Source organism: Podarcis bocagei (genome assembly GCF_964188305.1).
Source record: "Podarcis bocagei genome assembly, chromosome: 8".
NCBI classification, from domain to species: Eukaryota; Metazoa; Chordata; class Lepidosauria; order Squamata; family Lacertidae; genus Podarcis; species Podarcis bocagei.
The window spans coordinates 13,951,854-13,967,866 of NC_138133.1; the positions used below are offsets into that span (position 1 = coordinate 13,951,854).

Here is a 16,013-nt window from a genome sequence, read left to right on the forward strand (position 1 = left end):
TTTTTTTAAAGCTCTCTTCCTGTATAGATGGTAAATTTTAAGTTCTCCTTTTGGAAATTCTCCATATACACGATAAAAAAGGACAGTAAACCAAGCATGGTGTACAGAAGAAAAAGGGAGAAATCAAAGGGTTCTAAAAATACATGATTTATTATTTTTTTAGGAATCTGGCCTCAGTCTGTAAAATCCCAATGCTTTCACTTCTCGCTTTTTGTGTGTATTCTTTGGATATGCTTGAAGTGATTTATTTTCCGAGTTTGTTCACTGACTTTACAGCAGAGTTCCCCTGTTCAGACGTAACGGGGAACCCTGGCTTAATCCAAGCTACCATCTCCGTGCCAAAGCTGGTTCTCAAGGGGTGAGGGAGAAGTCTTCATAAACCATGCTTTATTCAGTCTTGGACTGTTGACCCAACGTTGTCTCTGCTTAAGAATCGGCGAAAACAAATAAACTCCTCCCTCCCCCCCTTATAATTACTTTGTGTGCTGGACCTCTGTCCTGCTATTACTATTCACAATAGAAAGCAATGGTGAATCAAGAGGAGAGTGATGTGTGACAATTCCAGCACACTGATGTTTCCTTTCTGTTTCAAAGGTTCATTATGGCTGAGCTTATCCAGACAGAGAAGGCTTACGTGAGAGATCTCCGGGAGTGTTTGGATGTAAGTGTGTGACCATGTGGGGTGGGTCCCACGTAGAACTTTTGCAAACTGTAGAACTGAAGGGCCAATTCAACAGAATTGTACTAGGCAGCCATTACAGACTTGACCAGCATCTTGTTTTGCTGCTGCAAAACTCCTATGTTAGCTGGACATGGGCACAGTTTGTTTACACTTTTTATTTTGGGGGAGGAATCACCGTGAGCGGACTGCTGCCTTTGTTTACGCTTTGGTGTTTTCTATAAAAGAGATTATCCTCTGCTAATGCTTCCATTATGTGTATCGCACATTCGAGAACTGGCTCATTCTCTTTGAACAGAAATGCCTGTTCATTGTTAAAACCAGAGAGGAATCGTATTCCCGTTGTAGCTATTGCAGTGCTTGGATTTTAAACTCTATGACTTCATGAAGTATTTTGCCTATGGTTAGAATTTCATTTGTATAAAACCAGACCAGAGTTTACAATAAAAGCTAAAGTGGCCATACATTACAGATATTGGTGTGGTCTTGTATATCTCAGTTTTGGAAAGGTTGCTTTTTGAGTTGTTACACTCAAGCAAATTCACAGTTCACCCTTTTTGTCTTGTGCTTTTGACCAGACATATCTATGGGAAATAACAAGTGGCGTTGAAGAGATCCCACCTGGTATTGTCAATAAGGAACATATTATCTTCGGAAACATGCAGGAAATCTATGAATTCCATAATAAGTGAGTATGAAGACCTGATGTCAGTAAAGACTGACTTAATGCATTTCTCACACTTGTAAAGAAATATATGGTTGTTATTTGCCTGTAAATATACCGAGAGAGTACGTAGCTACAATGGGTGAATCTTCAGTTCCTGTGGCACCCACTTTTTGTTAAACAGCTGGTTAAAATAGACTTTAAATCTCTAGGCCAGAACAAAAGTACAAAATGTCAGGTGGTTCAGTCTGGTAGAGAATGAGATATTCTGTATTTCTTTTTCTTAGCAGATCTGCATAGTCCATAAACGAACGAATATGACATTTCATTTTTCATTTATGGGGTGATAGCTGCAGAAAGCTCTTTTCAGATATCAGTAACGGTGAACTTGCCATAATTGGAGCGCACAGCCTGAATTCAGGATTTGTATGAAGCTTCATACTTAATAGAGGTGCAGAACAAAGAGTATTTGCCAGGGAGGTGGGGATATAACTGCACCACAGTGCACAAAAACCACGCCTAGGCCTCCTGTTAACAAGAGGCCAGTATCACGTGCTGGGAGGAGTTCAGAAATGCTAGTGCATTGAGTTGACAAAACAATGTTGCTTTTCTGTTTTTTAAAAAACATTCTCACAATTTCTGAAATGCTGCCCTGAACATAAGAACAAATGCCAACCGGTCCTTGCAAGCAAAGAAGTCATCTGATGCACACTTGTGTGGCGGAGGAGCCCTATTTTATGCAAGATTTATCTGCCCAAACTGGAAGTCAGGAGGTCCTCTGTATGTTTCGAATGGTGGGCACCAGAAACAAGCTCTGTGCCACCCAGTTCTCTTGCCCTCCTGCACCTTTTAAGGAGTGACATTCAGATCTTAATGTGACCTGTGTGGAGAACTCTGCTCCATGTGGACATATACACAGATTTGGGGCTGCCTGTAGGCCCTTTCTTGGCTCCTCAGTATGCTACCCAGGATTATAGCCAAACCAGTTCTGAGTATGTAACTAGGAGTCTGTCATTTACTCATCTTCACTGTTGTGCTTGAAACTAGATCAGGATGGGAGATACAGTGGTATCTCTGGTTACTAACTTAATTCGTTCCGGAGGTCTGTTCTTAACCTGAAACCGTTCTTAACCTGAGGTAATGGGGCCTCCCGCTCGATTTCTGTTCTCATCCTGAGGTAAAGTTCTTAACCCGAGGTACTGTAACCCAAGGTGTTTGTAACCTGAGGTACCACTGTATATTAATTGGGTTTCCACAGTGCGCCATAATTTCTAACTCTGTTATAACACACTGTGTGTTCAACTCCCAATTGGGGGCAGCTTGAGTTAGCCCTTCGTGGTAGAGTAGAAGTGGGTTTTATGAAGTTTGGCTGCTGCTGTCGTCACACCTTTCCTGTAACGTGTTGATTGTGTGGTCCAACCAAAGTAAAGCAATTTCGAAGTTGCATTTAGTTCTGTGAGGGAATCCGTAGCATGTAGCATCCTTTTATTTCTTCTGTTACTATTAGTCGAACGTAAATACTTCAGCTGAAACTGGATTTTACAGATAGTTTTTCACAGGTATATGTACGTATATGTTTATGGTCACTACTTAAGATTTTTGGGTATCCTAATGAAAATCTGGCAAGGGCTTTGAAAATAATTTTGTCACTTTGTTGTTGTTTTACAGTATATTCCTGAAAGAGCTAGAAAAATATGAGCAGCTTCCTGAAGATGTTGGTCACTGTTTCGTCACTTGGGTAAGAGAGCTGGTTTTTTCTATAGCAAATAATCAGTTTTCTGTGTGTGTGTGTGTGTGTGTGTGAGAGAGAGAGAGAGAGAGAGAGAGAGAGAGAGAGAGGTGTTGTTAAAAAAACAACAGCCCTCTGTACATGTGACACCACTGTCCTGAAAAAGAAATTAAGTCAGATTCGGAGACATGTTATGAGAGGCTGAAGACTAATGGGGTCCATCAGCTCTATAAAGAGCCAACTTAATTTCTTTCTGCCATTTATTTCTATTGATTTTTCAAATTACTACAAATAATTGCCAAATTGATACAATCTAAAGAGCCAACTCTAAATGGTGTTGGGGCATAGAAAATGGTTTGCAGAATGCGAATAAGAATTCTGTGTTTCAGTTTTAAAGAATACAAAGAGGATCAAAATGCAACAATGTTAAAATGAAATTAAGGCAACTCATGGTGGATCCTTTGGATTTATTGATGCAGAAGAGATTCATGGTTAGAATCTTTAACTGCTGGGCGAAGACACGTTTGTTAATAACATCTGAATGGATGAGTGTCAGAGGGCCTGTTACAATTTTAACTTTATATTCTGACTTTTCTTTCCTCTTTAATTGCTCTTGCAAGTTTCCTTATCCAGCTGAGTAGGATAAGAAAATGATCCTTTGCAAGCTGAAGTTTGAATCAGATGTAACGTTTGGAAGAAAACGCTCAAAATTTGTTTGTGTTTTTGCAGGCAGATAAGTTCCAGATGTATGTGACTTACTGCAAGAACAAACCAGACTCTACCCAGTTGATACTGGAACACGCAGGTTCTTATTTCGATGTAAGTACCAGGACCCTTGTGTTTGAATTAAATTTCTCACCCTTTTGAAAGTACAGTGGTACCTTGGTTTACAAACTTAATCCGTTCCGGAAGTCCGTTCTTAAACCAAAGCGTTCTTAAACCAAGGTGTGCTTTCCCATAGCAGCGGGGGACTCAATTTGCAAATAGAACACACTCAACAGGAAGCTAAACATGTTCTGCTTCCAAGGCATAGTTCACAAACCAAAACACCTACTTCCGGGTTTGCAGCGTTCTTATTCCAAGTTGTTCATAGACTAAGCTGTTCTTAAAACAAGGTACCACTGTATGTTTATGAATGAGACACCTCTGTGTGTGTGTGGTTTTTAGACAGTAGAAGTTCATAATGAGTTGAGCAATATCGTATTAGTTGTTGTTCATTTTTTAAAGTTACCAGCCTGCAGACTTCATGATGCCTCATCGAAAGGGGTGCTGCTATTATATTGTAATTTAGCACCCATCAGCCACAGAACTTCTCTGTGAGTGGAATTATAAACTGCCCTGTGGTCATTCTATCCTGGACATTAAAAAATAAAATAAAAACAACTCAGCAAGAATATATTCAGTGTCCCTAGTTGTGTGTGTGTATACACACACACACACACACACACACACACACATCTCAATATGCTGTTATTTCAACAGCTGGAGCAGAAATTGCTTTTAAAATACGGTGCTTTGTTCCTCTTTGAAACCATCAACTGTATTGTGCTTGTAGGATTTGCAGAAATAGGACAAGGCACAGTATATCTCTGCCAGACATAAATGAAAGAAGAAATCTGCTTCTGGAAGCACGAACTGCTCAGGAATACATATAGGGGCTTATAATATTATATTCTGAGTATTATAACTTAGTCTAGCTGGTATAGAATGAGCAGATCACTATTAAAAACCCCTACCAATGTGTTGTATAAAGAGTAGTGAAGAGTAAACACACATTTTAAAAAGGCATAGGATGTTAATCAGATCAACCAAGGTAAAGTAAAGGTAAAGGGACCCCTGACCATTAGGTCCAGTCGTGTCCGACTCTGGGGTTGCGGCGCTCATCTCATTTTATTGGCCATGGGAGCCAGTGTACAGCTTCCGGGTCATGTGGCCAGCATGACTAAGCCGCTTCTGGCGAACCAGAGCAGCGCATGGAAACGCCATTTACCTTCCCGCCAGAGCGGTACCTATTTATCTACTTGCACTTTGACATGCTTTTGAACTGCTAGGTTGGCAGGAGCAGGGACTGAGCAACGGGAGCTCACCCCGTCGCGGGGATTCGAACCGCTGTCCTTCTGATCGGCAAGTCTTAGGCTCTGTGGTTTAACCCACAGCGCTACCTGCATCCCTAGCTCAACCAAAGACCTGGTCAAAAAGGAACGTTTTTGCCTGGAGCTGAAAGGTGTATAATGAAGGCGCCAGGCGAACTTCCCTGGGGGGAGCATTCCACAGATGGGGAGTCACTGCAGAAAAGGCCCGTTCTCATGTTGCCACCCTCCGGACCTCTTGTGGAGGAGGCACATGAAAAAGGGCCTCAGAAAATGATCTCAGGGTCCTGGTAGGTTCATATGGAAGCAAACTTGGGTGGTCAAGTGCCTATTACTTTGGACGTAAAATGGCTCCACCCACATATAAGGTAACATTAGCTCCTTAGATTTGCAGAAATGTGTTCATTTTTAAATTAAAAGCAAAGGAGCAGGTGGGATGGACCCTAGAAGCCCAGTGAAGGTCTCCAGGAAGTATGCAATGGCACCAAGAAGGGAAGTTCTTGAATTGTTTTGTTTCAGCCCCCAACAATTTAATACCATCTTACAGGCTTCCCACTGTGAGAACAGGATGCTAGACTAAATGGACTTTAGACTTCACATGGGCGCTTCTCTAAATGCAACCCACCACATTCATGCATTGTTCTATTTGTTTTTAAAACTCGTAGCTCCCTCTGCTGGCTTTTTCTAAAAGAAAAATATCCTCTCTGGTACAATAAGCAGTCCTTAAAACAGCAGATCCACATGTGGTGGACGTGTGAAAAGATTAAGATTTGGGGGGGAATATACAGTGAATTAAAAAAGATGATGGGGATAACTTTTACTAAAAAACCAGAGGCATTTCTGTTAAGTATTTTAGATAAAGAGATCCCAAAAAATCTAAGAGAGGTATTCTTGTATGCAACCACAGCGGCTCATATACTTGTGGCCAAGGGATGGAAAGATCACGAGGCTCCAAAAATAACAGATTGGCAAATCAAATTACAGAAATTGGTGGAGACAGCTCATCTGACTAATAAACTCAGAGGAAACTCAAAGCAAAAATTTGCAGGAAAATGGGATGGTTATAGAAGATATGTTCAAAAATACAATAATAGTTTTGACTCCATGCTATCATTTGAGTGAAAAAGGAACTAAAAGGAGGTGGACAACAATTAAGGATTTATTATGTTTTCAGAATGTATTGGAAAAATTATATAGAAAGGTTTATTGTGTACATTCAAATGCAAGATAAAATATATGCAAAGGGACTTGACAGGAAGTCAAAGTTGAAGAAAAGATTTTGGAAGATAAAAGGGGGAAAATATTTACTTTCATTATTATCATTTACTGTGTGGGTGTGGGTGTCTGCACATATGTGTGTTTTTGTATGCATTGTTCGGGAGGAAATAAGACGGTAAATAACAAATAACAAACTAAATATTGATGTATGTAATTTTTATTTCTTAATTATATTTAGTGGTAGTATGGCTGTATTGTTTTTTGTAACATAAAACCATTCAGTAAAAATTAAAAAAAAAGGGCAGATTGCACTCATAGGCTGTCGCCCTCCCATCCATCTCCCAATGTTCTCATTTCTGCAACCAGAATAAATACTATAGAGGAATGGTTGATTATAGTTTCTCTTGGAATGGATGAGAATACAATGCGGCATGTAAATAAAATTAGTAAGCGTGCAGCTGGATGTTGGATTTGGTATATTGTATTTTGTGTGCGTTTTCTTTAGGCATGTGTGTCCTTTAAAAAATTACTTCATTAAAAAGAAATTAAAAGGAAGGTAGTCGAGGAGCTTACAACACCAAAGACTGAGATTGCAGGGTACCAATAGAGGGAGGGGCTTTTGGGGAAAGAATCTGAAAACTCATGCTAGGTTCTCATCATAACTGCAACACATCTGAACATTTCTGTGTTATGCTGATGAGAAGCAAGTAACACTTGCCTTCTGTTAACGCTACCCAACTTTCATGACATTGCACTATTAATATATTTATTGTTGTTGTTGTGGTTGTGGTTGTGGTTGTTATTATTATTATTTTATTTTATTATTTTATTTTATTTTATTTGTAATCCTCCCAGCTGATTAGGTTGGCCCAGCCAACACTCTAACTCCACCAAGAGTTCTTTGTATTATTTTTTTAGTTGCCTCTGTTTTTTTCTCATCCTGCTCGTGGTGGGAATTCTAGTAAATAGCGCTCTTCATAATGAGTGGCTTACTTGCCAGCCATAGTTCTGTTTTGTGTGAAAGTAGTTACAGTCCTGTGTGCACTTTGATAACCCCCATGGAACTTAGTGGTACTTGCTTTTAACTAAACAAATGTTGACTCCACCTAAAAATTGTAAACCGACTTTGGATCTCATAATACAGATGCATAACTACTGTGAGATCTGCTCCCATTCTTGAAACAGAGAATGTTGCAGCAAACTTTCTAAGTTGGCTACTACTCTCATATATTTTTCTTTCCAACACAGGAGATACAGCAGCGGCATGGGCTAGCCAATTCAATCTCCTCATACCTTATTAAACCTGTCCAGCGGATAACAAAATACCAGCTTCTTCTAAAGGTAAGCACCATTTTCTTATTGGCATAGCCACCAGATGTGTGGGTGGGTACCTTTTACACTCAAAAAGGTGCTGCTTCAAACGTCTTATGTATTTGAGTGTGGATATTGAGGTACAAAATAGGCTTATTGCGTCAGTTATGAAGGACATAAATCCTTTACTCTTAAAAAAAAGGGTGATAAATTGTCATAGGGTTCTTTCAGAAATCACATTTCTAAAGTGCACCTTCAGTCTACACTTCATGCAGGCAACATGATTGCTACAACATGCACAGCAGTACAGTTCTACATCTTGTACATGAATCCAGGACACCTGTCCAAACAATGTACGCATGTATGTCTTCTATAGGTTATGTACTGCAAGAGCGCACACTTAATTTGGCAACTATGTTTACCGCTTCATGTTTTGCAAATGTTTGATGGGATGTACAGTGGTACCTCGGGTTAAGTACTTAATTCATTCCAGAGGTCCGTTCTTAACCTGAAACTGCTCTTAACCTGAAGCACCACTTTAGCTAATGTTCTGTAACCTGAAGCGTATGTAACCTGAGGTACCACTTTACCAGGAAAAATAGAGCCGTGACGTTTGCCATGTGAAGCATGTGTTCTGTGCTAAGTGGATTTTCAGGACCACCTTTTGATTTAGGTTTTTAATGGCATTCAATTAAATGTTTTTAAATAATATATAACTTTTTTTTAAAGCATAAGTGTTTGGGGATGAGGAAGATTAAAAGTCTTAAATGAATAAATGAGGAGCTTCAACCCCATGCAGTTGTACTTTGGTTGCATTCTGACCCAAAGGGCCCCACTTGAAGCAATTTACAGCAAACCATAAAATACAAATTTAAAACAACAGTAAACAGCATAAAATGTTCAGCAGCACAAAAACAAAACCATCAGTGGGCAGAGAGCCAGACAAGGATCTGATCAGAGCGAACAGACCATTGAAGCCCTGTTTGAACTTCCTGAAAGATGCTTGATGAGCTTCTGGGGGGAGGAATTCCCAGAAAGCCCCACCCCCCATGCCGCCCTAGAGATCCTGTCCCAAAGAGCTTAGTAGGCAGCGAGAATCAGATAGGAGCAGGCGGTGCTTTAAATACCACAGCCCAAAACCATTTAGGACTTTGAAATCCAACATTTTTGAATTTGTCTCAGAAACAAGCCAGGAACCAAGGCAGATCAAATAATGTCAGAGTGATGTGCCTTTGGCATCTAGTGTCCTCACCAGCTTCAGTCTCCAGCACTCTTCAGAGGCAGTTCCATGTGCGGAGCATTGCTGTAGTCCAGCCTAGATGTGGCAGCGAGTGCAGGCATCGGATCTCCATTTGGGGCACAGTCTGTCACCCCCTTTTAACATCTGCCAATCAACATGGTTACATTGACACCCAAGTCTGCTCCCACACTGGCCAGTGTGAACACTTTCTTAGCCATGCAGCTCCTCTTATTACAGTCATACCTTGGAAGTTGAACGGAATCCGTTCCAGAAGTCCCGTTCGACTTCCAAAACATTCGCAAACCAAAGCGTGGCTTCTGATTGGCTGCAGAAAGCTCCTGCAGCCAATCTGAAGCTGCGGAAGCCCTGGCGGACATTCAGCTTCCAAAAACAGTTCCAAAAACAGTTCCAGCTTTGCGGCGTTCAGAAACCAAAATGTTCGAGAACTAAGCTGTTTGAAAACCAAGGTACGACTGTATAGTGTTTTGGGCATACAGGGCAAAGGACCCATATTTTCAGACATGAGGCTAAACAAGCTGCTAAATGAACTTCACACGTTGTTGTTGTTTTAAAAAATTGTATACTGCCCTATATCCATGGTCTCGGGGCAGTTCACAATATACGAAGCACAAAATACGAAATAAAAATAATCAAAACAATAGAACAGTACTGATCTATACACACTTACAAACAACATAAAGGTAAAGGTAAAGGGACCCCTGACCATTAGGTCCAGTCGTAACCGACTCTGGGGTTGCAGCGCTCATCTCACTTTATTGGCCAAGGGAGCTTCCGGGTCATGTGGCCAGCATGACTAAGCCGCTTCTGGCGAACCAGAGCAGCACATGGAAATGCCGTTTACCTTCCCGCCGGAGCGGTACCTATTTATCTGCTTGCACTTTGACATGCTTTCGAACTGCTAGGTTAGCAGGAGCAGGGACCGAGCAATGGGAGCTCACCCTGTTGCGGGGATTCGAACCGCCGACCTTCTGATCGGCAAGTCCTAGGCTCTGTGGTTTAACCCACAGCGTCACCTGCGTCCCTTATAATCAACATACTCCCCAATAAAAGCCCCTAAACAATACTCCAGCCCACGGATGGAAAAATCTAAATTAACATATAGCATTTAACAACAATTTAAAACAACCCAACCCTCCAATTAAAACAGCACCCACGCAAGTTAAACCCTCATCCCTGTTAAAACAGTAATTTTAACACTAGGGGGCTGGCCCCACACCCTTGTTCCACCCTCGAAGTGCTGCCACCACAGAGACGACGCTCTTTGGTGTCTCCCCTTTGGCGGCGACGGCCCCACCAGGAAGTTTTTACTTGGAAAGCAGCCACAGAAAAGTCAGTTACTGTGTCAGTCAATTCATGCAAGGAGCGCCTTGCTTGACAAGGTTTCCTTTGGTTTGTGAAGTCGTCGGGAGGAAAAGTAAAGGAAGAACTGGGGTTCATCCCAACTGGCCTGAGCGTACGAAATCGAAAGGAAAAGTGCCCTTGTTAGGCTCCTCTTGCCGCCTGGACAAATCAGTGCGCCTAATAAAATCTAGAATATGTAATTGGAGACAATTGCTTTACATATGCGTTATTGCTCTTGCTTATTCACAGGCACTTCACTTTATTCATAAATTAAGTCTTGTTGTTTGCTTACAGTCTTGCCCCCACCTCTCTTTCGTGGTTTTAATTAAACATGTTGCTTCCCTTCCCTTGCATCCCTCCTTCCTCTGTGTAGTCAGCAGCAGAGAGGGATCCCGTCTTTCCAATATGCTTCAGAGAGCAAGGTTACTGCGCACCTGCTCAGCAGAGTGTCCAGGGACCCAAAATCCATTAAAAGCAATTAAAGGAGGTTTGGCAGATGGTAGAACTTGCGTATGAATAACTAGGCAAGAGACTTGAGAGCCAGCCCATGAATGAAATTGTCTACCAAATGAAATCTGTGACATCCAAGCAACTTTTCTGTATTGTATTAGATGCACTTAATCCATCTCCTTTGGATCCCTTTTAAGTGTCACGGGGGGGGGGGGGAGGGACACCCCAAAGTAATCTAGTTTTTTCTGGAATACAGTAATCTAGTTTTTTCTGGAACACATTAATAGCCCTCAGGCATTCTTTATACCGAAAGGCTAAGGTGCTATTTGCTGAAGATTTTACACTAGCCTCTTAGATAAAAGCAGAGGGGCTTGTTTATAATTAAATGATGGGGCAGAATTCTAAATGTGGGGAGAAATTCAGACCCGTGGTATAGTTGAGTAATTTGAAGACTTCAGGCTTAATGTCCGCGTGTATTTATTTATTTATTGGAGAGTGCTTTTTAGATGGCAGTGGGTATCGCTTTGCTTGCTTAAAAACATGGTAAGATAACCCTGCTGTGCTTTCTGTCCCCTGCTTCTTCCATTGAGTAAGTGGGGTCCTGAACTTCTGCCCCACGGTCCTGCTCCAGCACCACCACTGCTTCACACATTGATTTCCTGACATCTAATGCTCCTCTCCATCTGGTCCAATCAGGGTCAAGCTCAAATCCCTTTGGGACTGACCCCCCAATTTCTGACCACAGAGCCAGTCTTACCTGCCATTGCTTTTTTCCTAACTTTTTGAGACACTTGGGGTGTTGGCAAAGCATGCTGATACCCAGGCTCTGAGTTCTGGGAATGTGGTTATATGCTCATAAATAGCATTCATGCAAAGCCATGCCAGTAGCGTAACATTGCCCCATCCTGCTGTTCTCCATTTCCTCAGTAATTTGGGGAACAGCGGAGATTGCATTGGGCTCTGCAGTAGGGACCTGATATGCTCCAGGTCTTCTTTGGAGAGTAGTTGAGTTTTCAGTTGTCTGACATTCAGAAAGGCAGTCTGTGCTTCTTGAATTGTTTCCAAAGGCTACTGGGGGCAGTGTTTGTATATAAAGCCGCTGACTTTTGTGCCACAGTTTCCCCCCCTGAAGTTTCCCCTTTTGTGACAGTTCTCAGGTGCTAACAAGCTTTACTGTTGGTTTTTGTGAAAGGAATACAGTGGTACCTCGGGTTAAGTACTTAATTCGTTCCGAGGGTACGTTCTTATCCTGAAACTGTCCTTAACCTGAAGCACCACTTTAGCTAATGGGGCCTCCCACTGCAGCTACGCCGCCGGAGCACAATTTCTGTTCTCATCCTGAAGCAAAGTTCTTAACCTGAAGCACTATTTCTGGGTTAGCAGAGTCTGTAACCTGAAGCGTATGTAACCCGAGGTACCACTGTAGCGGGAGAACAGAGTTTCCAATACTTAAGACTGTTTCTTAGCCTCCTCTGAAACCCTGGACATTGTGACCTATGGAGATGAGCCATAGCTGAGCAAAAGTGCATTCTTTGCACTCATAAGATCCCACATTTGAACACTCGTATCTCCAGTTAAACGCTGTTGGGTTACTTCCACTGTGAAGGATCTCTGCCTTGAGGACCTGTACAGTCACTACCAATCAGAGTAGACTGACTGACAGCATCACAATTAGGGATTGTGATTCCATCTGACATCAGACAATCTCCATCCCCTGAAGGTTTCGAATGGGCCTTGAAGATTTTAGTATAGCCTTTAGCAGCTTATTTTATCTTGAGTTTCAGAGCCAGTATTTTCACCTGATTTTGCTAATTTTATGTTATGCTAGATCAGTGTTCGTCCTCTTGTCGTATAATAATGTTCTGAAATCTGTTTTGAGATTCACATGGTGGAGTTTTTTGTATTATTTATTGAGGCTTGAGTTGTATTCTGTTGTATGTTTGATCTGCGGCTTGTAAACCACTTTGGGAATATTTTTTCTTTGGAAAGCAGTATACAGATTTGTAAAAACAGAGAGATCCAAGCGTGATAAGCACTGTAATAAATGATTCTGTTGTCTTTGCAGGAGCTGCTCACCTGCTGTGAGGAAGGTAAAGGAGAAATTAAAGACGGCTTAGAAGTGATGCTAAGTGTGCCAAAGCGAGCAAACGATGCCATGCATCTCAGCATGCTGGAAGGTAGGATCAAGGGCATTCACTTTGCTCTGTGAAAACTTATTTCTAAGAACTCAACAGCAGCTCTGGGTAAACACCTATTTACATGACAGCCTGTGGCAAGCAAAAATCACCTCCAGGTGACCAGGGAAGGTTTTGTAACCTGGAAAACAGCTTTAGAAATTGTGATTGCCATTGCTCCAACCACACTGAAATAGTCTGCTGGACCATGAGGTTCCACTTTCACAGTCTGTGTTCAGGTTGTTCCTGCATTGGTAATGGGGAAGGCCTTTTTATTGTACAACTCATTTCTTACCAGTAGAGGGATATGCAACCAGATAATAAGAGATCAGGCCCATGGTGAAATCACTAAGCAGCCAGTTTGTGGCACACAGTCCATTTATATTCAAACAGCATCTTGGGTGTGGTAGAATCATCACCAAATTACTACTTTGAGGTGAATTTTGAGGGTTCTGCGGAGGAGAAATTTATGTAGGCATTTCATTGGTCAATTAAAATATTTGTTGTAAGTATCAAAAATGTGTGTGATTGCTGCTTTTTTCATCTTTTACAATGACAACAAGTTGAAGGGTTCTGTCTTTAATAACATACCTGGTCAATGCTTTCTAGAATATTTCATCTTAAATCTTTATCTTGACCTTCCCATAACTTGAGTTCCTGCTTAAAAGATGTCACATGTTCAGTTTTTTAAAAAACCTGGTGGCCTCTGATTGAAAAACCAACTTTCGCAGTTACATTTTATGTGAGTTATGTCTGTCTGCATGCTTAGTTTTTTGAAAGTTTTTTTAGTTCAAGATTGAACTTTTTTGGAAACCTTTTCCTCAATAAACAATCACTTCCCTAAGTAAACCTTTTATTCTTGCTTTCATGGTCTGTCACTTTGCACAGTTTCTAAACCCTGAGTAATTCATATCAGTAGTGGTTTGTGAGGCCTTTACTACCACATATTTAAGCAGAAATGCTGCAGTGACCATGAAGTCGAGCATTAGTAGTTGCCTTGTCAGGAAGCATGTGGGCAGGCTTTATGGAATATTCCAATATTTCTTTTACACAGGTCAGCCTTTTAAACAAGCTCTGTTGAACATTTGCATAGTTGACATGTTGACATCTCAAGTGAAAGCATTTCCTTTTAGGAGCTGATTTCTACGGCTCCAAATCCATCTGTTGATACTTGTGTCCTTTGATGGATTATATATTAGACTTTATTAAAGTGAACAGTTCCTTACTACCATATACATACATTTTCAGTTTGGCGAGGCACGGATGGAAGTGATGGAAATTGTGTTTCGCTATTTCAAGCCGGTTCTGTCTTTGGTAGATGCTCTTTGGAAAGTATAAAAAGCTTCATCCACGTTAAACCATTGGCTTGTGTCTTTACTGCGGACTGAATACCTTTTATATGGAGCTAATAAATGAAAGCATCTCCCACTTAATAATAGGGAATGAACTTTTAAGTAATCATGATTTATTCCCCTTGTTTTCACAACTCGTTTATGGGTTTGTAAATTCAAGGTAGCAGCTACATTCCAAATGGCTATTTGGGAGACACTAGTTTTAAGAACTGCTACATGAAGCCATATTAGCTTTTCTAAAAGAGGCATTGTATTTATGCATGCAGTCCACCCCTAGCAGGTTGAAATGAAGCACAATTGTGGAAGTTCTGGAACCATTTTTGGTTGAGAATCAGTTGAGTCAAAACTGTTATTAGAAATTTCCATTGCAAAGCAGCTTGTAATCACTTTTTTTTTTTTAGGAGGAGGGGGGAGACAACTTCAGTGAAGTTTTGCAAAATGGAAATATTGTTCAGTGCGAAATTAAATGCTAAATAATACATTAAAATATGTTGGTAGCTTTACTGAGACTGTAACAAAGTATTAAGGCAGGGGACTTCCAATTTTGCATTTTCAGGAAAACCCTTGCAAGGACATGTTGATTATGTAGATTAGTTCTCTTAGAGGTACCTAGCTTGTCCATCATTACTAACTTTGTCGTGGGGGGTGCATTAAAGGCTTCTGAGGAAGTCCAATGGTTTCCCAGAACTAGTTCAAAAACTGCTAAGGTAAGAGAGTGTAGGAAGCTTTGTCACTAAAATAGAGCTTTTTGGCTCCCCATCAGCCTCCGTTTCTCTTTGCTTCTTTCAACTATTCCAACTTTCTTTCTAGGTTTTGATGAGAACATTGAATCTCAGGGGGAGCTTATCCTTCAGGAATCCTTCCAAGTGTGGGACCCCAAAACTCTCATTCGTAAAGGTCGCGAGAGGCACCTTTTCCTCTTTGAGATGTCGCTGGTCTTCAGTAAAGAAGTGAAGGACTCCAGTGGGAGAAGCAAATACATCTACAAGAGCAAATTGTTTGTAAGTTTGAAGCGAAAACCCAGCCAAATCTTAGTTATTAACGACAAGCAGATGGGCTCGGATGTTGCAACCGTGCGGAGCTTTTCGGTATAGTCACTACTCTTCCAGGCTTTCCTTCGAGGCTGGAGAAAGGAAAAGAGCCATTTGAAGGTTAACTGTTTGCTGTAATAGGGCCATACTATTTGGCAGCTGTAGAGAAAATGACAAATCTTGCAAAGCCAAGGGGAAAGATAGCTGAAGGAGCGCAGATCCATTTCAGAGGCCTCATTCTCTGCACATCACTGACACAGACTGGCTGGCCCAGTTGCTAGCCAAACACTTGGTTGTGGACGCTCAAAGCCTGGCCAATTAACTTCAATCTTCATTACTCCTGTTTTGAAGCTCAGACACATGGTGCTCTCCAGATACCATTTTGCCTCTAAAGAATCAACAGTTTTTTTAGGAAACTTTTAAGCTTTTTAAGGGTGGAGCGATGGATGTGAGAAGAACTCGAGCAAAAGGTGTAGGGAGTGGAAGTTAATTATTTGCAGTCTCCTCTAATGGACTGATGTGGAAAGAGAGTGGCTTCTGGTTTTCTCCTTTTTTGCAGATCAAGTGAGAAAATTGGGTATTTTAGGGTCTTTCTTTCTCTTATGCGCTGTTGAGGATTCCTACTTTTTTAGGGGGTTCCATGCGGTCTTACAACTTTGTGACAAGCTATAACAGAGCAGGTGGAACTTTGTCATATTGTTTTAAATATCCAG

General features: G+C 41.2%; 1 protein-coding gene across 7 annotated transcripts in view; it reads left to right on the forward strand.

Moving 5' to 3' along the window:
* TRIO (trio Rho guanine nucleotide exchange factor) overlaps positions 1 to 16,013 on the forward strand; it is a 284,165-nt gene that overhangs the window by 178,279 nt on the left and 89,873 nt on the right. For all 7 annotated transcript variants that reach the window (XM_081206103.1, XM_081206102.1, XM_081206097.1 and 4 more), the window contains exons 24-30: positions 595 to 661; positions 1,258 to 1,367; positions 3,012 to 3,081; positions 3,802 to 3,891; positions 7,629 to 7,721; positions 12,809 to 12,920; positions 15,080 to 15,270. In XM_081206103.1, the coding sequence (XP_081062229.1) occupies positions 595 to 661; positions 1,258 to 1,367; positions 3,012 to 3,081; positions 3,802 to 3,891; positions 7,629 to 7,721; positions 12,809 to 12,920; positions 15,080 to 15,270 (733 nt within the window). The remainder of the gene's footprint in view (positions 1 to 594; positions 662 to 1,257; positions 1,368 to 3,011; positions 3,082 to 3,801; positions 3,892 to 7,628; positions 7,722 to 12,808; positions 12,921 to 15,079; positions 15,271 to 16,013) is intronic.